Consider the following 24,998-nt stretch of genomic DNA (forward strand, 5'->3'; position numbering starts at 1 on the left):
GTGGTTAAGCAGTAGAGTTGTTTTGTTCATCAATTTATGCACTATTTCTACTGCTTTGGAAGTTAATACTTGGGCACAGCCAGGATTCCCGTTAGGTTGGGGCAAGCATAAACGCAACAAGACAGAGGTTTTTAAATGCCTCCCCCCCAAAGTGGACCTCAGAAATCACTTGAAATTATAGTTTGCTTCTCCCCCTAAAAAAAAAAAACATTTTATGCTGTTTTTGGTATGATGAGAGCAGAAAAAGTGCTTATGTGGTTCTCCCTTGGAAATCTTTCGAAACTGAAGTCCTAAAACTGCAATTTTAAATCATCTTGAGTGACATTTGGAAAGAGCGTTGGAGTTTGAAGTTTTCTTCTAGGGAGAGGCAGTTGCCCCTCTCTGCCTCCCTCAGGTCACATCCATGCTGAAGACTCATTGAAAAAGGTTTCTATGAATATTTAATTTCCCTTGATATAAAATAATATTAAAGGAAGAATCATGAAACAAACTGACTTAACAGTAGTGAGTATAGCTATCATTTTTATTCCTCTGTAAAAAAATATATTGGGTCATTGCAAGAAAAAGTAGTCACTTTGTCCCACATGTGAGGATTCATATATTTCATTAAAAAATACTAATTTTAAAAAGGTAATGACAAAATCTTTTGCTTAAGAAAACGCCCATACGTTTTTGTTTTTTAAAGCAATAAAAATTTGCTCATTAACCTTTTTAAAGTATTATTTTTAATGAAACTAGCTGCATTGCCCGGTCTACTTTGAAAACAAAAATTTTGTCAAGTGACGTATATTCAACAATCAGACATAAATAAAAGAAAAAAAAACCATCATGCAATATTTCCCCTCCAAACAATGACGACAGATATTAAAATACTTTTAAGAAATTAAAACAAAATGAGATAGATGGATTTAAAAAGCGTAACTATGGAAACACAAAATAAAGTAAGTTTAAGAATTGAAAATGAGAAAGATGGAAATAAAAAATGGATTCAAAAAGCATTACTGTGGAAACACAAAATAAAATGGTTAAAAACTTGAATAGAGAACAGATTTTTGAACTTTATTTAATTTGCTTGTAATTTTTTTTTCTAATGGAGATAGAGGGTTAAACTTTCGAACATAGGTCGAGTTAGATCTGGAGTAAAATAAGGAGCTCTTTTGAATGGTGTCAAAAAGAAAACTGTGGGACAATTCCTTCGCTTTTTATTGATAGATTTAATGAAGAAAGTAGTGCCTAAATTTCAGCTAAGCCTAAACAAATTCGAGCTAAAAATGTAAATAACTCCCGCCGTAAGTAAGTTAGAACATTGAAACAAATTGTGTAGAATGCACGAAATTCTACTCTTTCCAACGATACGCAATATATGTGCAAGTAATTTTTCACTCCCGTATTCGGGAATTTACGTGAAAATTGGGCCTAAATTGGAATAAAAAAAGAACTATTCATTGAATTCTTTTCAAACTGGCCAGCAAACCTTCTTGGAGCTTAAAGGAACAAATTGTGAAAATTTGAGCAAAATTGGCCGGGTAGTTCTCGAGTTCTGCGAGTTCAAACACACAGACGCTTTTTGGAGACTTCATTTTATACTATGCAGAGATATATGAGGTGTCACGTGCGGGACAAAATGACCTTTTTCCATGGATTGACCCTATTTTTGATATCTGATTTTTAGATTATCCTGTATTTCAATTGATTTTTTTCATCTTTGGCATCATTTCTTGGTAGTAGGCATTTTGATTATATCTTCTGCACCAGATGCTTGATTGGTACGCTTGTATAAAACTGCTTCCAGAATGTTTAACAATTTAACTGGATCACTCTTGAGGCAATATAACAATGTGCAAAAAGTTATCAGCATAACTTAGATGTTCACTCATCCATTGAAGATGCATTTCTAAAGGTGGATTAATTCCATGAATGACTACTTTGTATTTGGTTCCTAGAATAAAACTTTACATTAATGACAGATTTTAAAACAGAAACAAAATTTTCACTTTAGTCAGAGCATGTTTTAATTTTGCAGTAACCCTTTTAGTATAATAACTAGCAATACATGCATATGTAGTAAAAAAATAGTAATAAAGAAAAGCGATTGCTATACAAATTGAAGACAAAAAGACATCCATTCACATGGATGGAGGTAGATCACAATTACAGAAAATTATGAGCAAAAAGATAAAATATCAACTAAAAAAGTTTACAAACTGGAAAGACTAGATACCCCTTACCTTAAAACTAGAATCTTTTCAAATGCACACTTGTCATCACAAAACTTAGAAAATTTATCGATCTTTATAGCTGAAAGCTCATTCAAGATAAATTATATGAATCAAATGGGTAAAGTTTGAAGTATATAAATTAGGATCCACCCTTTCATCTCAGAGCTAGTGATATTTGGATGTAAAATTATATGTTATTCTAAATTAGTATAAATGACTCAAAACGTACTTTGAGAAATAACCCTGCATGTGGCAATTTGCTTTAAAACTCCTTTTTTAATTTTTTAAAAAGAATATGCTTTAATTACATGAGGCATATTTTTAAAGTAAGGTCTGTTTTGGAATAAAAAAAGAACGAGAATAGACAGAGCAAAGCAATTTATTGCACAAAAATCTACTATCACATTACGACATTTTTCGACACTGCTCCCAGGATTTTCCAAGCATTTATCATAGCGTGGTACAGGCTTTTGTATACATATTCATACAAAGTTGCCGCATGTGTAGTCAACTATGAAAACTCTTACATGGCTTTGGCTGGGACATTTTTAAACATCCTCTGGTCTGCCCCCCCCCCCCCCCTCGCTTGCCGCAACTTTCATTTGTTTTGGCAACTAACGTCTTTTCTAGGTGGTCGGTGGCACGACAACAATAATGAGCTCAGAGAACATGTTACCCCATGGTTGACTACACAGGCGGCAATTTTTTACGAATAAGTATACAAAAACCTGTACCACGCCATGACAAATGCTTGGAAAATCACGGGAGCAATGTCAAAATATTGCATAAGGGTGGTAGATTTTTTATTTTAAAACAGCCCTTACTTTTTAAACGTCTTTCGGATAATTTAATACATTTTCATGAGCACAAAAAAAAAAATCATGCATTGCATTATTGGACATAATTTGTGGCTAGCGATGTTTTATTTTATTATTATATTTTTTCAAAGCTTAGTTAAATTTTATTTTATTATTATTACTTTCTTAGCAAACAAGCTCAAAAAAAAAAAAAAAAAAAATTCAGAAATATTTTTGTTAAAAATAAAAAATATAATGTATCAAAACCAATTTTAAACCATAAGTAAAGCATCACTAGTTTAGTTTTATTAAGAGGGAGGGGAAGGACTCACCAATTTCTTCAAATATACTAGGTACAGCATTTTTCAACAAATCTCTCAGAGTATTAACTTCTCCAGCTTCATTCAGAGGCTTAATCAAGCTCTGTACCAATGAAACGCCAGGCTGAAAAACAATTTTAAAAGCTTTATTACAGACATTAAAATAAACAGACAGTAAAACAATCATATGCTTGTTTAAAAAAGGACAAAATTTAGGTCTACTAAAAAAAAAAAAATGCCATTTTACCACATGCCTATGAGTTCCATAAAAAGAGCATCGGATATAAATTAAATTTATGCAATTTTGAATTCATCAAGCATAACATATGAAGGATTTGAAATGTTCTTCTGCTTAAGAAAATTGATGATACATTGCAATGAATCAAAATAAATAATTTAAAAGACATTATATTTAATGCTACTTAAAGACTGCACCACAAGAATCAGGACCATTGGTTTAAGAAGTGCTCCACATAGATCCCCAGGAGTCCATTCTAGTGTACAAGGGGTCCATGTTAAACAAAGAAAAAACTGGAGGGGCAAATAGGGGTCTGTGAACCTGAATCCCTTTTAAGCAAGTTATTACAAGATTTAGACTTTCTAAGAAAACTATAGTAAACAAAGAAAAAAAAATACGGTAGTACTTATATAATGCTTGGTTGTGCATATATTGAGCATACACGATTTTACTCCACAGAAAAATAAACGATGCCAAAATAAATTTTAAGTGATTAAAGCTGGGAAAAGCTAATTTCTTATCCTTCTGTTTTTGCAGAAGAAAAAAAAATACTATGGTTATTTTTTTTTCCTGTATTCAATAAACATTTGCTATTCATTCATGAAGAAATGAATGAAAACATTCATGAAAAATGTCTGCAATGACAACCTAAAAGATTTAAGGTTAGGGTTACATAAAAAATGTCCTAAACTATTGATTTTTTACACTGTTCATTTCCAATTTTTTAATTATTTCAAGTACACAGAAAAACTCTATACTCACTCTACAGTTCTATTACTAAAAAAGTTGTGATTGGTTTTAGGTCACACACACACTAAATAACGTAAAGCAGAAACAAAACTTTGAAGTATATTTTTCTCACAGTAATCTTTTTGTATAGATTTAAGGTAATACTTTTTTTGTAGTGAACAGTAGTGTAAATTTAACAAAATTGTTTTGGATAAGAATTTTATCCTTTGTTAGAGCATATAAAAGAAATTTCTTGATTTTCAGTGCAGTTGACTGCAAAATATCTTCAAAATACATAGGCAAATGACTGCAGGGTAATTATTGTGGTCATTTAGTAAAAAACATTTTTGAAAATAAGTGCAAAACTAGTATATTGTGGCTATCACAAAACTTTCGTCAAAATTTTACTTATGAATTCTTGGATTCTTTGCAGTAACGTTTAATCGCTACAACAAAATTCTGTGATTCGCAAAAGCAGAATCAAGAAGCAAAACTTGAAAATAATTTTTTAAGTCTCGCCTAAATTAGTTACAATTAAAATATGGAGGGGGGCGGAGGGTCAAACTTTTTCCCAATTCCCGAAAATTTCACCCTCTCTTCAGAAATTTTTACTTGAGTTCACTATCACCCCTGGTTTAACTAAAGCTTTGAAACAATTGTTAGAAACCAACTAGCTGCATTGCCCAGCTTTGCACGTTCTACCTCAATAAAAGTTAAAATAAAAATAATATATAAAAAATAAAAAGCATAAATGAAAGTTATTTCAAGTGACGCGGGTTCAACAATCAGGCTTGAACGGCAGGAAAAAACAGTCAAATTTTGGGACAGATTGTGGGAAAATAATAAAAAAGTAAGCACTTTAAATCCCCATATTACAGGAAAAGCCTTTAAAACAAAAAACAGAATTTTATTTGTGCATATTCGAGAAAAAAATGGCAACAGATCTTTCATCTCAATGATTTTCTTCACACTACAAATTTTAAGAAAAGCATTGTAACGGAAAGTTGAGATGAAGCACTGGATAATAATTTGAATGGCGGAAAGCCTTCAAAAAATAGGGATCTTATGTTAAAATTTAAGTGTCATAATTAATAGTTTTTAATTGATATCTCCGCTAATTATTACTGAAGGATTATGTTAAATAGCCAAACATAAAGACAGGAAGATTACGAGTCCATCGATACCTGGTTCGACGATCAGTTCACTGTCGTTTAGGAGAAGTAACTTGGACATAGGTACATACAAAGATACATATGCTCAGTTTTTAATTACATAAGATTCATTTTTTAGTGCATCGATTTCAATATACATGAAAAATTAATGTATACACTCTTGTATTTACATAAACAACAAATACACACACATGAAATTAATGAAAAAGTACCTGGTATATTCTAAAGGGAATGTATTTGAAGGACTGTTCTCCTGGATTTTCCATTAATCTTTTATTAATAGCCCAAAATTGGTCAAATTTATCTATAAGCAGTAGAATATTCATTGTTCAAGAACGAATAATTGTAGAAAGCAAAATCTAATACATAAAATAAAGTTGAGATGCATTTTTTTACAGACAAGAACTACATTCAAATTCAGAATTTAGAATAATAATCGATTTATCAGGGTGGCTAATAATTTCTCTATAGAAATTCTTTGATTTTTTTCCTGAACTTCTTTAGACCAAAAAACAAGAAGTTCTGTCCAGAACTAAACGAGCCTACTTTCCCATATACCCATACTACTTTCTACTACCTGATCAATATTCTCAAAAATAGCTAAAATCGCAAATTGTTTCAAACATATTTTTTTAATATCATAAGCTGATTTCTAGGAATAAAATATTCCTCACTCATCTTAAAAAAAAAAAAAAAAAAAAAAAAAGCTCCTTTCAAACAAAGCAGCTAATACACTTTTTTCCATTAAAAAATTCTTTAACAGTTTTCAAAACGAAAAAATAATAATTAAAATTAATAAGCTTATTGAAATAAATACATCATATTAAAAAATCGTTTCTTTTTCCCCTGTTGCCAAAAATAATTTTTTAAATGAATTAATGCAATTACAAAAATAAATAAAAACAATAAAATGTCAACTTAAAGAAATAATTTTCATTGTCAAAAAAAAAAAAAAATCGTCTGCGTATATCTTTATGTAGAAACATGAATGACTTCGAGTTTATTCGCCGAAAACTGAATGCCTAAATTAAAACTTTAGCGTGAAAATAAAAACAAGTCATATCAACAATAATTAGTTCACAGTTAAAACCATAGCTGAGGAGTCAATCTCATTTTGGGATAAAGGAGTCGGAGTCGAATATCCAAAAATCGGAGTCAGTCATCTGTCCTCCGTGTATAAATTTTTGCCAAAGCTACGAAGTCAGAGTCGAAGTCGGGGAGTCGGAGTCCGATTAATTATCGGGCACAGGAGTCGAATCGGAGTCAGGTGCCCCTAAATTCTCGGAGTCGGAGTCTGGAGTTTGGCGTCAAGAGCTGTTTCCAACAAAATTTGTTTGAAGTAAATCCGCCTTCAAGTACGGAATCTACATTGACTTTCAGTTTCCCCGTAGGCGCTAATGTTAAGGGATTTGAACTGTTCAAAATTGAACGGAAAATTGTTCAAATCAAAAAGATATTTTATATACAAGTTTTTCATCAAAAGCTTTTTCCTACAAAGTTTGTTTGAAGCAAATTCGCCTCACAGTTCGGAATTGCCTTGAATTTCCCCGTAGGCGCTAATGTTAAATTTTTTTGAACTGTTCAAAATTGAACAAAAAAAAGTTCAAATCAAAAAGTGAAATATGGGAATGAGATGTACTCGCCGAGATCTTTCGAACAAAAAAAAGTTTGTTCGAATCGGACTATTCATTCAAAAGTTATTAGGGGGGGACAGACAGACAGACCGACAGACAGACCGACAGACAGACAGACAGACCGACAGACATTTTTCCCCATCTCAATACCTTACTTTCCAATTTTTAATTTTTCAATATTTATTTAATTATTTTACTTATTTTTGATTTTTTTTTGTTTTTCGCGATATTTTTAAGATGCATTAAGCCTTCTTTCATGCTTTTTTCTTCTTTTTCTGACTTTTACTGGGAAAGTAGGCTAAAAAAAAGAAATACCTGCAACATGTTACTTCATGAGTTGTTAATAATAGTTGGATATTAACACAAATTTTAATATTTCAAAATATTACATTGAAACACTCACTTATAATGATACCCTAAATTTGATTAAAATCTATAAACCGACACCAGAAGCCTCTATGAATTACACTTCACAGCCTTATTTTGGAGAAAACTAGTTTTCATAAAAACAACTGCTTGGACCAAAACAATGTATTATTACCATTCTGTCAGAGATTCATAGAGGCTAAGCATTTTGGAAAAATCAGATGGGAAAATTTAGGAAAGTCAATCAGAGAACATTTTCAGACTGATTTTCATCATCCTTGAAGGTTTTCACAATTTATGGATAAAATTGAAAGTAAATAAACAAATAAAATAACCTGATCAACAAGTTAATTTGAGGATTCTTCAAGAAATGATTTCTCTAGGTCTTCCAGGTGGCTTACCAACCTGATCTAAGCATATAATAAAAATAACAAGTGTCACAATCCTCTATAATGGATGATATAATAAAAAGGTTTAAAAAATATTAAAATATAAATTCATTAATGTTCAAGAGATATAAATATGTTGTGAATAAATATGAGTGCTTTGTACAGAAGCAGATGCAAAAGAGTTTACAAAATGCAAAAATAAACTAGAAAAAAAAAGCAAGTAATAACTACCAAAATGCATAAATGTTACACCTAATGCACAAAAGTAAGTCTATAAGCTGCAAAATTATAGCACATATTGATAAAGCTGATTGTCAATTTAACAAGCTTCAAAAAGGTCTTACTGAAAGCTGTAGTGACAACCTTTTCCTCCTATCAATCAAGAGATCTGTGAAACTTATCTTGATTTGTTGCAGTTTCCTTGCAAACCTGTTCTTTTAGGACAGGTATGGCATAATAGTATAGTAACAATTATCACACATTGGTGCATTTATTGACAGCAAAAGTATTTTTTAGTTTGGTATAACAATTGCCATACCAGTTCTAGTGAGCAAGAAGGCATAGCAGAGGTCTATCAAGTTTTTTTATTTTGCCATTTTGTGAAAAAAAGAAAAATATTAACTCATTTTTTGTGGAAAGAAAAATATTTTTTGGAATTTTTTCCTCTTGCTTCATTTATTTTTTGTGAAAAAATCCCAGGCATATCGTAGAAATCAGGTCTTTTCATTTTGTGGTCCACTAGCAATTATCACGTGGTTCCTCAAACAGCTCGTGAAAATTAGTCTATGTCATTTTCATGTAGTTAAATTTATAAATTGGAAACTTATTGAAATCCTCTCATTTCACTAGATATAACTGCTGTAGAAATATAATTTCGATATTATGTGGTCTGCTTTGGATTTGGAAGGGTATCAGTGGTTGTCAGTGGGGAAAAGTAGACCTATGTAAAATGTAAAACGGTCTGAGAACTCAAATTATTTCTTAAAGATTTTCTGTGAAAAAAGAGGGCCTTCCGAATACTTTATCCCTGCCAACAGTCAAAATGTTTATACTTAGTGCATATTATACTTAAAAACAAAACCACACCCTCATATTTGGAAATACATTGATTTCTCAAAGCTGGGTAGAAGGGAGATATGTCTGCTTCTGACCCTATTAAATGACGAGTCAGGTGAAACCAATATTAATTGCTTCTTAACAATTGAGATGGGAAGGACTTTGACTAATGCAGAACATCAATAATTCATGGTAATCTAATAATATATTTTACATAATTTGAAAATAATCTAAACAACAAAAATAATGGCAGAGCTTATCTATTGTTTCAAACTATTTGAATCCCTCCAAAGTTAGGAAAAATTATTATTTTTCACTGGGTTCAAAATGTGTGGAAAAGCTTGCTAGATGCTGTGATAATTTGCAAGGAGTGAGTTGTCTCAAGAAGGCATTTGATTGTGATTTAAGATCATTTGGTACATAAAGGAGCAGTCAAGTTGGGTTCAAAACTTCTAGCTAATTGTCTTTTTTGTGTGTAACTGTGTTTGTTAGAATCCTTTCCCATTTTATTTTTGTATAAAAACTGGGTTTAAAAACCTTTACAGAAACAACAACAAAATGATTAATCTTATTACAACAAAAGTTAAGAAGATAATTTTCAAAAAATAAATTAATTAATTAATTAAAAAAGCAAGAAAGTACAAATTAAAGTTCGAAAACACGCTTTAATTTTACAAATTTCGTACCTTTTTCTAAACCGTGCCATAGCTCTTTGTGTTCTTTTGGAACCATACTTTGCACCACTTGCGTCCTATGTTTTAAAGCACTAGCTTCTTTTACTGTAGCCATAAAATGAGATTGCACGGCTGCTTTATTAGAACAATGAATGAGCTCCTTTTCAGGAAAATCCTAAAGAAAAAGTTCAAGTGAGAACTTGTTTAACAAAAAAAAAAAAAAAAAGTATTAAAAATAAATGTTCAACAAAGCTTGAGATTAAAAAATTTAGAATACAGTCATATGAAACAGGAATTTTTGGATTAAATTTTGTGGCAATGAAAATCAAATTTCCTTTTTAACAGTAACTTTATGAGAAGGTTTCAAGCAATATACTTAAAAAAGAAACAATATATGCAAATGTATATATATATCTAAAGTTTATGTTTGTTATACAGACCCTTGTCAAAAAAAAATTGATCCCTATATCAAGAGGTTACTATAACATAAATGTACAAGACATTGTATTTATTTAGCAACATTAAAAAATATTGGAATAACTTTTGCAACTTATACTTTATTTTAAAAGAAAAGCAAAAAACTAAAAAAATACTAAATAATATACATATATTTTATAATGTTGCAGTATTATCCTGTCCTAGGAAGGTAAACAGCAGTATCTATAAATTTTTAACATCTCTCTTTTTTGCATTTTTATCATCTACATTGCTTTAACTTTATTGTACAACTTGCTTGTTCAGCTTTTGCTGAAAAAAAAAGCACAAAAAGAACATTCAACTCCAATATTTTACTAGTGTTTGTATGGCATTGAAAACGCACTTCAAATATCTCAAAAGTTCATTTTTGTAGATACTGCTGTTTACCTGGCAATTAAATGTACTTATCGAAAATAACTGACAAAAATTTGGTTATTGGTACATGGTCTGCTTCCGTTTTGTTTGAGATTTTTTTTTAAATAGTTTTTCCTCTTATCAATTATTTGGCCCATTCAACATGAAACAACTCCATTCAATGGATCTTTTAGTTTTTGAATACATAGCATTTAGAATCACAAAAAAGTTGTAGCTTAATTTTGGGCGTTATATTGGAAAGAATGGTTGGTTCAGTTTGGACGTTTTAACTGATGTTAAAATAACATTGTATCTATGGAACAGCATACAGGACTTCATGCATCGGTTGCTATAAGGAAAGAGCCATAGAAATAGGAGGTAGTTCCAAAGAGCATTGGCAGTATATTGACCTATGCACTTTTTCCATTTAAAGCTAAAGTAACTTAGTCTTAGTTTAGTCACACCAGCCTACCCTTCCTAAAACTATTCTGCAAACCAGTAAATACACCACTACCTTCCATGAAATTCATTATACTGATTCAGATCAATATTTCAAAAATTTCACAACCTACTGAATTTAATTATTCACTCACATAAATCATAAAATAAGTTAAGCAAATAAAATTCTGACATAAATCAGTTAACTTTAAGTAGATATTTTTGGTTACAACAATAAGACAGTCTACATGGTTTGCTAATAACAAATTCCATCTTTTCAGCAGGCTTAACTGAAAATAGTTGCAACTTTTTTTTTCTTAAATTTAAAGAAAAGAGCAACATTTTTACTATAACAATACTTGGTAATTTTTCTATCAAAAAGCAATAATATAATCCTTTTTATGGCAAAAGAAACAATTCCGGAATGATTCCCGGACATTTTTTAAGCATTTATTTAGTATTTTAAACTTTAAAAGTAAAGTACAAGTCACATTACTTTAAAATTTGAAAGTAGAAAATCTATAACGATACAACTAGTAGAAAAGAATGTTCTATAACGGTTCAAATGAATCTTCACAACTACATCTTTGCAACAGCTCAATAAAAGAAAAAAAGCAAATTATGTGTAGGAGCCCAGATTGGGGCGCCCTAGCAACAGACTGCCTTGAGATGGCTGAAGCAGCCGGCGCCACCGGGAATCAACATATTTCACGAGTCTGCGCGACGACGAGCGAAAAAGAGCCAAGAAAACGATAATGGAAGGACGCGCTGGAAAGCCGCCCGAATAGTTTTTGCTGTGAAATGCCGTAGTTGATAATGTAGAATTGATATTTGATTTCATAATTGTAAATAGCTGTTGTATATAGATTCTAGTATTAATTAAAATTCCCTTATAATTGCTAATTAGAATCGTTCGTTGAGTGACAGTGTCTTTAGTGTTAAGATCAGAAACCATCGGATTCCACATATGTAACAAAATACTAGTAACAAAAAAACTTTTATTCAATGTAAATATTAAAATAAAACTTTTAACAGCTGGATAAAATTCATTACCTGAAAATGCACTGTTACATTCCAAGGGAGAGTAGAATCAGCTCCATAAAAATCATACAGTAAACCAACTGGATAATGCCTACAATATAAAGAAAAAACATTCAGCAAAAGTACAACAATTCATAAATTAAGAACTTAGTTTTTTTTTTGTCTCATTTCAAAAAACAACAACAACAACAACAAAAACAACAATGTTATTATAAATATAATACATGATCTGGCAGAAAATAGCTTTATTTTACCAGCAGTGCAGTTCAGCTCATTCCAATAAACACCTTCTCCAGAATGGGGTCGTTTCCAAAATTTAAAAAGTATTTTTTTCTGAAAGAGCATGCTTAAAAACATAGGATCTGACCATTTTTTAAATAATTTGTTTCATATTTTAAAAAAATTACTTAAATCAGTGCATTTTTATTGTTTATGCTTCTTCCGATGACATCACAAATGATGAAATGCCATTTACAGAAAAAAAATATTTAATTTGCATCTTAACTCATGTGTATTGGCAATGATATGGTTGATAGCAAGCGTAGAGTGCAACTGTAATTCGCTTCTTGATTATCATAACGTGGAAATGCAGTAGAAAGATGCGCCATAGTGCATCATTTGTGACCTCATAAAGACCACACCTTGTTTGAAGAATTGGACATTTAAAAAAATTAATTAAAAATAGCTGTTGGGAAAATGAAAGTATTTTCTGAGTCCATGTTATTTTTTTTTGCTTATTCTATCAATTTCAGGGGCAAAAAGTATTACTTTTGACTGAAGGAAACAACCCCATTGAGAAGGAGTGGCAGTTTTGTTACCACTTTTAACGAAACGTGGAACACATAGTAGTTGCAGGTTGATGTATTTATTTAATTGGATGGAGATGAAATTTCAATAATTTTTTTTTTTTCATTTTGCAAGTTTATAATGCATTGATAAAAGAAAAAAAAACTCTGAGCAACTTCAGTGATTTTTAATGTGAACTCTGAGCTAATTTATTTTAGGCACTCTTACCATAAAAACCAAAAGACAAAATGAAGAAACAAAAAAAAAAAAAAAAAAAAGAAAACAAATCTGTTGATTACTAGGTATTTCCTTGTATGTCTACTAAATAGTCAGTTTTTTTTTTCTTCTTTAACTTAGAACAAATGTGTACATGCATGAGAAGCAATAATTCTTAAACGCATAACTTTTGAGACACTTTTCTACTCCACTAAAGTATGGTTAAAATAGAGAATGTACTTTCAAACATAAAGTGAGGTACTATTTTTTTTACCTCTGAGATTTAAAATTGCACAGAAACAGTAGGGAATGTCATGTATTAAGAACGAAACTACAACACATTAGGATCTCAGAGGGAGCAAGAAAACACTTTAAATATTATATGCCTAGTTTGACACAAGCTGATGCAAAAAATGGTTTTACGTAGATTCATTTCCAAATATTGAAAACTTTTACATTTATTCAATGGATATGTTGTTAAATAGTGTCGACTACACTGGAATTAGATTAGTCTAACATTGGAATTAGATTCAAAAAGCTATTTTTGTCACCACCTTACAGACACATTAATAAGTTGGTGTCAAAAATTTGCAATCAAAGTCTTGGTCATATATTGCCAAGTGGTCTCCAATTTATGACATTATTTTAGTCAGCATTGAAATGAACAACAATTTGCTCCAAAAAATGTGCAACCAGACCACCCTTTGTGGAACATGTGAATGCACCCAAAAGAGCAGGTGCATAACTATACCCCCCCCCACTCAGAGTCTACATGCAAAATTTGAACCTTCTATCGCTACTGTTTTTGAGTTACGGAAGCTATATATGTAGCTACACACAAGTTCTTGAGAAAAGTATCCGGCCTTTGACCAAAGAAAAAAACTGGCAAATTTAGAGCATTTAAAACCTAATCCTCCCTTAAAGTAGTCCCTTTGGGACTCCCTATACTTCTCGCAACAGAGCTGTCATTGTTGGAAACATTACAAGAAAGCCTGTTTGTGAAAGAAGTTTAGCTCAGCCGTATTTGTAGCCATAAAGTCCTCTCCCATCTGAAAATTTGTACCATTTAATTGCTTTTGAGTTTAACGAAAATCCTGAAGTTTCAAGGGCCCACATCAGGAGAATAAAGAGCTCATTGATACACAGGATGGTTTTTTGCCAAAATTGTCTAAATCATGTACAAAAAGAGTATACTGGAAAATTGTTACCGAGATCTGTATGGGTCTTCAGAGTGGTTTCCACTTAGCTGTCTACTAGTTTCTTGTAAAATTTGGTGGATTATTGCTGCTCCAGTTGTTCAGTCATTTTCCTTCAAGATATAAAATTTGATGAGAGCATCACACACTACGTCAGTCAAACTCTTTGGCAGCAACTTATGTTATTGATAGACAAGAAGTTCCCACACATGCTCAATGGTTCTAAGTCAGCTCATGCAAGAATGCTTAGTTCATATCCATCAGGTTGGAAGAAATCAGGTTTCTTTCACTAGTCCCACACAAAACTTATCAACCATTTGTCACTGTTGAGTCACATGACTTGCCTCAGCTTTTGCTAAGCGATTGATTGGAGGTACTCCTTCCATTAATAATTCCTGCTCTAAGATACACATACATACATACGTAAGTACATGTGCCCAGGGGTGAATTGTTTGTCGTAATGCCTTTCAAGTGCTGTATTTCTGGCAAAATAAATTTGTTTTTAACATAAAATTGATCTTGATTCAGGATTCAATTACTTCATGGTGGTGTTCTGGCACCCGAAAACTTACAAATTCATCCTTGATATCCGCATACAGATGTCACAAGAAAACTCATGACAAATAATTGGAGTGGTTAATGAGGACATTTTGGCAGTCCATACGCTCACTGGTACGCACGGAGATGCATGAAAAACTTCTAAACCTTTTATTTGGGCATAAGTAAAGTTTAAAATTTAGACCAAATTTTGATTGCAAATGTTTTTGGGAATACAATACTTCCTGTACATTGTGCAAGTAAGCAAAAAAGAAAAGTCTAAAAAAGTATGCTTTATAGTTCTAGTTCTTAAGTTCACAATCAAAAAATAAGAAAAAAATCCTGTATAGCACTTTTTGTCTAGAAACAACTAACTAAAGATTTAAACAGTGATAAACAATACTAACCATTTTAAAGGCTGACTATCATAATCCAACCACATTTCAGATCCTACTGCTTCATCCTTGACATGACTGCTGAAGTGTTTTTGCACTTTATCAGTTACAAGAGGAAAATATGTTAATCGAGGAACCATTAGCTATTGGAAAAAGCATCAGAGACTTAATCAAAATCAACATACTATAACATTTTGTGAAAGAAACATTGAGTACATGTTCACAATCGATAATTTTTGCAACATTGACAAAAAACATTGTTTATGTAGGGAACATAGAAAATCTCTACACTATGATGGTTCCATACAAAAATAGAGGCTCCTATTACTGATATGGTCACCAATTATTGACATATATAACTTCAAATTGGCAAAATTTTGATTTACTTTTTTAACAGCTGACATTGAATCCAAAGAAAAGCAACTAATTGGGCTTGGAATTGGTTTCAAGGTTATCTCAAACCCCAAACTATTATTGTATGAAAAATTAAATTACAAATGTCAATAATTAGTGTAATGTCAATAAACTAGCACTAATGTTATTATTAATGCAAAAAAATCATATACAAGAGGATACAGTTTCAGTGCATTACCAAATACTCTAATAGAGCCGCTTTGTTTTGTTCACTTTCACTTTTGTGTTAAATTATTAATTTTACAAATAGTTATCTAATCTAATTTAAACACTTGACCTTGACACATTTATGTAAATGGTTACTGTACAACTGTGCATCAGCCGGCATTAAGTGTCAATAAACAGCAACCACCATGCCGGGAATTCTAATTATCCACTATGTTGGATAATTCAAGGTTCATTTTGCAACAAAAAAAGAAAAAAAAAAGAATGAAAGATTTATTTAATCAAGAATACAGATATTTCCAGAAGAAAAGAGATTACATTAGTGTGTGTTCGTTACATTGATTTCAATCATTCATTATGAATTCAGTTATACAAATACAAAAGTGACGACCAGCAACAGGCTCTGGGCCCAGCTAGAATGGTCCTAGTCAATTTATATGCCTATAAAATGGTTGACTAAAGAACAATCATAGTGACTGTAATGAATTTTAATTTTTTATATATTATTTTAAATTCCTCTCAGAGAGGTAAACTTATTTTTTATTTATTACACAATGCTTCATCTAATTACAAAATAAATAAAATTTAGGACTGCAAAGGTTTGCTGTATTTTATTTTAATTTTTCATTAAATTATTCATAGTTAGATTTTTTAGATCCAAAGAATAAAAAAACCATCGTTAATATTAAAATGAAATTTCGCCGTTTTCGCTATCAATAAGATAACACAAAAAGTTCACATTTTTAAAATAAAAATATGCTAATTACATTAAATTCCATGTATTTTCCAACCTTATTTTCTCCGGCATGCCGGAAAAAACCAAGCAAGGGTTTTATTGGAAATCTGATGAACGCCGTATTTTGCTGCATGCCAGCTAATGCAGGATAATACAGTAAGAGCATTTAGAAATTTAATTCTTGGTAATTTCATTGCCATGGGCAGATACAGACTACCATTTTAGGGGGAGCAAGCTGAAGAATGACCCCTCCATACACGAACCTACGGTTTTGAGTACGAAAATTTTTTGAAACTGCTTGGGTGTCAATGAAAAGAACCAATTCGGCCAGGAATAAGGCACCTAATAGGGCATTCACGTTGCATATTAATTTCATAAGCAGTAAAATAAATAGTATTTCAAATATTTACTTTCCAAAAGGGTTAATAAATTAAAAAAGACTACTGAAATCCTTTATATTTTATTTATAAGGAGTTTAAACACAATGTGGATCAAGGGGGCCCATATGCAAAATTTAAAGGGGGGGGGGGGCTCAAAAAATTTCCCCATGATTTAGCAGACTATTTTCCCCATGGAAACAGATTCCAGTACAGATTAGAGATATTAAAATTTGGCATTTTTAAAAACTTATTCATTAATGGCAGGAAAAGAAATTTTTTATACATTTTTTCAAAGAAAAAAGCACTAAAAGCAAGGAGGTTCTCATTTCAAAGCGGGGGTCTGAGCCCCCGCCCCTGCCCTCCTATATGGGCGCTCTTGATGTGGACGGATACTACTGTCAACGGTTTAGGGGGGAGGGGTGTCATGACCCCATGCCACCCCCCCCCCCCGTATCCACGCCTGATTTCATGTCATTTTGGCTTCAGTTTACTTACTATTTTCAATTGTCTTTATATACAACCAAATACAAGTCATTGAAATTCAAACATGATTTTAAGCATGAATGATACTAACATAAAATGGCTCTGGTTGTTGAAGAGTATAGATTTCTTCGGAAGCTAAACGGAAACATATGGGTAACTGGCCATTCCAAACCTCTCTTAAGACTTCCCTGTCAGCTGCCATATCCTAAAAAATAATAATAATAATAATCATTTTTAAAAAAAAGTCAAAATTTTTGAAATTTATGAGTCTTTGCACATTATTAGAACTATTAAGTTAAAAAGATCAGACTAATTCTTCACCTGAACCAAACTTTCAAATTTCCTGTTGGGATGACCATAGTAAGATAAAAATATAAAATATCTGTGCATACAACTCAAAGTATCTGCAGATATGTAAAACAATATACAGTGGGTAGGTATATTTTTTGTAATGCAATGCTTATTTTGCTCTTTTATTCATGCACTCATGAAAGCAAGAGATAAACTTTTTTATTAATTCATCTATAGATTTTGAAGATAACCATTGTTTAATGTGTTGATATTAATAAAAAATTATTGGGGGATGATGTACATACCTGCAGCAAATGTATCTGCACGGCAGCAAATGTTTCCACGAATAGCATGCGTCTACATTTCTCTACATAGTATAAAATGAAGTGTCCAAAAAGCGTCTGTTTGTTTGAACTCGCAAAACTCGAGAACTACCCGGCCGATTTTGCTGAAATTTTCACAATTTGTTCCTTTAAGTCCTGAGAAGGTTTGCAGACCAGTTCGAAAAAAATTCGATGAATAGTTCTTTTCTTATTCCAACTTAGGCCAAATTTTCACATAAATTCCTAAATATGGAGGTTAAAAATTACTCGCAATTAGTAATATTATATATCGTTGGAAAGGGAAGAATTTTCCGCGTTCTACGCAATTTGTTCCAACGCTCTAACTTAATTGCGGCGGGAGTTATTTACATTTTTAGCTCGAATTTGTTTAAGCTTAACTGAAATTTAGGCACTACTTTCTTCATTAAATTTATCAATAAAAAGTGAATGAATCGTCCTACAGTTTTCGTTTTGACACCATTGAAAAGAGCTACCTTTTTTACTCCAGATCTAACTCGACCTATGGTCGGAAGTTTAATTCTCTATCTCCATTAGAAAAAAATTACAAGTGAATTAAATGAAGTTCAAAAATCTGTTCTCTATTCAAGTTTTTAACCATTTTATTTTGCGTTTCCACGGTAACGCTTTTTGAATCCATTGTTTCTATCTTTCTCATTTTCAATTCTGAAACTTTTTTCATTTTGTGCTTCCATAGTTACGCTTTTTAAATCCATCTTTCTTATTTTATTTTAATTTCTTAAAAGTATTTTAATATCGGTCATCATTGTTTGGAGTTGAAATTTTCCATGATGATTTTTTTTTCTTTTATTTATGCCTGATTGTTGAATATACGTCACTTGACACAATTTTTGTTTTCAAAATAGACCGGACAACCCAGCTAGTATCTATATATGGGGATGACTATGATTTACAAGTTCTTCCTTAATATTGGATTAAGGATCCTTTATCTGGTTCCTTAAGTATATTCCCCAATTAAAAAAGTGGCTTCAGGAGGATGAATATTACATGCACTAAATGTATGGATAAAGTTTTAAGTAAGAATTGGAAACAAACATACTGCTGCTTAACCTTACCGAATGTGAACGGAAAATACAAAACCTTTTTATATCTTAAATTATTGTGGAATGCTTTTGCCTTCAAAAGTACGGTGGTATAGCCCCAGGACGCCTAAAGAGGGTGGTTTAAAAATAGCTATAGGGCGCCAAGTTTTACAGGTCAGGGGTGTATCCACACAATAATCAGGTGTCTACATTGGAGGGGGGAGCGACTAATGAAAGTTAAATTTTTAAAAACAAGAAATGAGTCATATTGTTTTTTTTTTCATAAAATAGTTCATGTGATTAAAGAAGTTTAAATGAAGTATTTTCGAGTGTCTAGAAAGAAAAAAAAAAGATTTTTTACCAGCATTCTGGATCCATTAATTTATTCACCCCATTCGACTATTGATTCGGTTATGGACTCGGAAGCTATTTTGGATAATCAATCAAACCCTTAATGGTATTGATTTTTTTTTTTGGAAATGAAAAGTAGTACCAGGATGATACTTCTTTTTACCACTTTTGATGTTAGTAAAAGGGGGCTCCGGGGGATGTCCCCTGGAATTTTTTCGAAAACTGAAGCCTGAAAAATGAATTGTAGGCCATCTTTGATGACGCTAGGAGAAGTCATAAAGTCCAGAACTTTCCCCCACATATGTCTTCATATTGAAACCCCAGAAACTTTATTTTTTGTTTTAGGGAAATGAGAAGTTCTGCATCCTTTCCCCAAAAAGGGCTCCATATTGAGGTTTAAAACATGATCTTTATAGGTCATGAAGTTAAGGGATGAGATGGGGTCTAAGGATGTTCCACCGGTATTTGTTCAGAACTGAACTTCCAAAGAAGTTCTTTACACTTTAACTTTAGAATCTTGTAACTTTAAGAAATCCATTTGCGACGATTTCTTTCAAAATTTGACACTTGCTGACAAAACGAAAGAAGAATAAGAAGATCAAGACAGTTGCGCCGTAAGGGGAGGGCACACCGGGATTCGTCCAGGCTTTCTGGTGGGCTAGCATGGGCCTGTATAGCCTTGTAATGGATCCATCTCTCAGAAAATAAATGAGGATCATCAGAAAAGTATAAAAGCATCCGATTGCAGAAATCAGAAAAGTACCTTCACCTGTTTCCATAGATACCAACATGGAAAGTTGAACATTTGTACAATTTACTTCTAAACATTGTACAATTCATTGAAAATTTATACAACATATTCTACAGGAAATTTAAACCACATTAATTTAGTTGTTGAATACATCAGGAAAAAAAAAATCTTTCATTTCTACACTTTTTACTCCAGGGTCCCCTGTGTCTACCACTATTTGTGTTTTAACCAGTTGAATGAAATCCCGAAGTATTCCCACAGCAGTGAACATGTCCTTAAAAGTGAAGAATGAAAAAATGTCATCTTCATACCTTATAAAATCTTTTCAATTAGGTACAAAACGACATGTCCAAATGTTTTAGCCAAAATGCTTGCATTTAGCTATGTAGAAGCTTTAAATAAAAAGTTTTTCAACATTTGGTAAATAACAGAATAGCTGGAGGAAGAGAAATAGTGAAAGAAGGCAATGTCCAAATCTTTCTCTTACAAGATAAAAGAATTAAAGTTTAGCCAGGGTCATTAATTATTATTTTACATTTAGTAAAAAATAATAAAAAATGAAGGAATAAATGAAAAAGGTTAGTTTAAAAAAATGTCCACAAGTGCCCCTCTATCCCCCATCTTATAGATTTAAAAATAAGTTCAAAAAAAAAAAAAAATAAAATAAAATAAAATAAAATAAATAAATAAATAAAATAAAATAAAATAATGAGATCTAATTTTAAAAAGCGGCAAGAACGACACTTTAGGGCATTTCCATGATAGGGACAACCAGATGATCAAATTTTCGAAATTAAAATTTCTAAACAAATAGGGTATCATTTTAAAGGTAAAGAGTTGTACATTTTGAAATGCCTGTCTAAAATTTGATGACTTCAGTTATAAATAAATTACAGAAGGTTAAACTAAGGTCAACATCTTGAGTATATTCAAACCATATTTGGCGACTCTCAAAGAAATTCTGTTTTTCTGAAAAATACATACTAATATTATGAATTGAGTTTGAGATGAATAACCATTTAAAGATACAATGTGTTGCTAGTGATGTTGCAAAAATGTGTCAAAATATAATTTATTTTTATTTGTAAAAGAATTTCTCTGGGGTACATTAAATGTTTTACAACCGACATCAACATGCATAATTATGCTGAGCCAATAATTTTAAAGCTACACACATGTATTTTTGGGTACAAAGTAAGATTTTCAATCTGATTGATGTAACCTATTTTTATTTTGTACCAAGTGAATATTTTTTATTAAAATCTAGGTGTCGGATGTAAATTTTTTTTTAACGTTCGACACCATTTACGTCTGACACTGTTACATTCCTTTAAACAGCATATGTTTTCAAATATGCCTCACCTTTTTTTGCCTTTAATTTCAAAGTTGAAGTGAACCATGCATAAAAAACAACTTAGGTGAATTTACTGTATATACGTATGTAGTGTTGATTGGTGTAAGTAGGACCCCATTTGAAAACAGTTTGTTTTTGAAAACTTTATACCAGGGTTGGCCGGATTGGACCCAATTGGGTTGGACCCAATGGTTTTTTTTGAAAAAACCCATTATTTAGCCCACTTTTGGGTTTTTAAAAATTTTCTGAGAAGTTTTTAAAAAAATTGATTAATTTAAATACTTTCACAATTACAACTTATTTTTTATTTGTTCTTTACCACAGACAATGGACAAAAAAAAAAAAACGAATTTTGAACTTTAATAGTATTTCTTAACTCTTGGCGGCATTAAAAAAAAAAATACTTCAAAGATTTTAAATAAATATATTTAACTTTTTTCATTGACTGGTCAATAAATAACTCAAATTATCTTGACTTAGTCCTGTCACATCTGATTTTCTCAATATTTGTAGATTTTACAGAGGAAACTACTCTAGCTAAAAGGCTTTCAGGTGAATTATTTTCTGTAAACCAACACGTCACAAATCCCGAATAAACAAGGTATATTCTTTAGAACTCAACAGGTTTCTCAAACAGTCATACAGAAAACAGATTAGGATGTACAGTATTTTCATTATCTTACGAAAAAGTTTAATTCTTACTCTGTACACAAAAATAGAAAAACAGGCAACATAAAGTTCAAAGAAATGTCTTGATTAAGCTGGAATTCAGTAAAAAGGGATTTAAACTACTTGAGGGTCTACAGTAGTTTTGCATAACAAAATGAAATGCAATAAAGTAAAATGCAAAAAAAAAAGTATTAATTAAAAACGAACAATAGATTTTATCACTCGAGAAGCAACTTTGCCGTAACTGTTGGTAATCATGGAAACTAAAAAATCTGAAACTTCACCATTCTTGGGTTTTGTCGTCTTTTATACTTTTCTTCAGAAAACGCTGAATTTTAACTAGTTTTCCAGCTTTTTTTTACCCCAAGACAATTTTTGCGCTTTGTCCATATACTCAGCTACAATATGCTACAAGTACCCCACATTTTCCCTACAAAAAGACAAAAAAAAACCCACATTTATTTTTAAAAACCCAGCTTTAGTTGGGTTTTTTTGGGTTTTATTTAAAAAAACCCAAAAAACCCTGGGTCCATGGGCTTTTTTAAAAAAACCCGGGTTTTTGCCAACCCTGCTTTATACAAAAGTTTCAAAACAAAAAAATTAAAAGTTATTGTCTTATTTTATCTTGGACATTATTACTGAACAAAAGTCCATCATTGTTTTCTAAAATAATGCTTTAATTATTCTTGAGGATTATATTTTTAAAATTATCAAATGGGTTCCCACTCACCCCATAGCAAGGGGTAAGTGGGTAACTCCCCTTTAATTAAATTTAAATGAAGCATATCTAAAAATGGATAAGGGAGTCTTACTTGATAAAGTACGTAAATTTTTAGTGTGAATTACTTTTTTGCAAAAATGCATCCATTTATGAGAAATTTATTGTTTTTTAGATCTGTATCACGGAACATTTTAAAACAAAAAAAAATTCATTTGTGAAATTTATTGAAAGCCTTAAGGCATATATTTTACTTTTACATATAAAGGTGTGTTGAATGGTGTGTTAATCAACTGTATTACAATAATACAGTTGATTAAAATCAATTTTGGCAAATTAGCCAAAACTATACGTAAGTTGAAAAAGAAATTGGAAACACTAAATGACCATCTATGTAAAGTTGGCTAAGGAAGAACGTTTATCAACATTAGACTAAATCTTAATGGTTTTCTTTCACGTAAGTTTCACAAATAACTAATCACCAGCTTTAGCAGTTTTTGTAGCTGAAATATCAATTCCTACTAAGTCATCACAGTTGTCTTGTATTTCACTCATACAAATATTTCATTAGAGTTGCTTTTGATTTTCAAATCCTCACTTTTATGGGGGGAACCACTTACCCCATAGTGTGGGGATCTCTTATAGCAAAATTTTACGGGGTAAGTGAGACCCTTCCTATAAAACAGTTATTAATAATATTTCATTCAAAAAATCTGGTTGCAGTATGCACTTTAAGTTAAACTGTACTAAATGATGGTTTAATGATCATCAAAAAAATAATAAAAGCTAACCAGGAAACACTTCTTTGAAAAATGTTGCTTGAACTCGTCAAAAAATATTTTTCAGATTTCTTTTTTTGTTTTCATTTTTTGAATAAGTTCTCTGACCCAGAACAAAAATTCCACGAAACCAAAATGTATGCAAAACCAATTACTGTGATGAACCATGACATGATCAATGTAAAAAAGTATAAGAACCATGTGCATAGTTAAAGAAAGAGGGATTTATGTAGTTTTGCCAGTTGAAGTTAAGAGATTATAATGCAGTGTAGTTAAATTTAGAGCAATAGGTACATTCTAAAAATGCGAAATTAATTTATAAAAGTAAAATCAACTGATTTTAATTAATGAGTTTGTTAAAAAAAATCACTTAATTCAAATCAATTGATTTAAATGAATGATTTTTTGAAAAAAAAAAATTACTTGATTTAAATCATTATTTTAATCACGATTTAAATCAACCCTGCTTGTAAATCAATTTAATCATTTTGGATCAGTTTATAGTTGGTAAATGGAATTAAAACTGAAATTTTTCTTCATTTTTTAAGACCGACACCATGGAATTGCCCTTTAGTGTCTCACTGTTTATTGCTAAATGGATTTCTTTTTCTTTTTTGTATAAGCAGTCAGAAGATTGATTGTTCAGATTAACGCATGACCAATAAATGACACATCAATTTTAAATGACAGAACTCAACAAAGATTTGCAAATTTTTCACAGATGTCCATGTATGAATCAAGTAATCAAGAAATTAAAACCGTATTTTACTTAATTTTGGAAAACATGATCGAGCTAAGATTGTAGTTTTCTGAAGCCAATGTTAATTCTTTTCCCACTCTTAATTACCTTTGTACTGCAGAAATAGCTTGCAGAAATATTTATATTATCATATTATTACAACGAGTAGCACATTGATATAAAAATTTGATTTGAAACTGTCAGCAGACAGGACTTAGCAACAACACACTGCACAGCTGTTTTTTTTTTTTTTTTACTTCTGCTTTATTCTATTCTATTCTATTCAAGAGTCACAACTGACTTCAACTGTGTTTATGTCGGAAAGAAGCAGATTATAGGAATCGGCAATCGCCAAATTGGAAACAGGAAATCGCCAAAGCACGCCAAATCGTTAAAAACAGCCTTGTGTCCTTGTTTCCAATGGAAACTTTCCACTTCTACTACTATCTATTGTTATAGTGCTATTGTGTTTCCCGTTTCCGCGTCTCTTTGGTTAGGCGTGTGATAGTATTTGAATGTGATCAGTAAGTTTAATTTTGAATATTTTATTGCATCATTAAGCTTGTAGTGTAGTATAGATAAGTGTTAGCATGTGTAGTTAGTGATTATTTTACCTTTTTTTGTGTTACAACATCTTGTTTAATACAATCGCTAATTCTCCCTATAATACATTCTTGAACACTGCTTGTGCTTAATTGCAAGGCTTTGGTACAGTAAGTACCGTGGTTTTTACCATCTTCTCCGGTGTTT

The 24,998-nt window shown here is 31.3% G+C and overlaps 1 protein-coding gene across 1 annotated transcript; it reads right to left on the reverse strand.

Annotated features, from left to right (window-relative positions):
* Positions 1–228: 228 nt before the first annotated feature.
* On the reverse strand, positions 229–24,482 carry LOC129223867 (autophagy protein 5-like). The gene is made up of 8 exons (XM_054858232.1): positions 24,357–24,482; positions 17,304–17,417; positions 15,047–15,177; positions 11,917–11,995; positions 9,607–9,769; positions 5,688–5,779; positions 3,349–3,460; positions 229–1,939 (listed from the first exon to the last, which is right to left on the reverse strand). Exons 2-8 carry the CDS (start codon positions 17,412–17,414, stop codon positions 1,815–1,817), a joined length of 813 nt encoding a protein of 270 aa, XP_054714207.1. The 5' UTR covers positions 17,415–17,417; positions 24,357–24,482; the 3' UTR covers positions 229–1,814.
* Between the last annotated feature and the right edge of the window lie 516 nt (positions 24,483–24,998).

The sequence above is a fragment of the Uloborus diversus genome, chromosome 6 (genome assembly GCF_026930045.1).
Source record: "Uloborus diversus isolate 005 chromosome 6, Udiv.v.3.1, whole genome shotgun sequence".
NCBI classification, from domain to species: Eukaryota; Metazoa; Arthropoda; class Arachnida; order Araneae; family Uloboridae; genus Uloborus; species Uloborus diversus.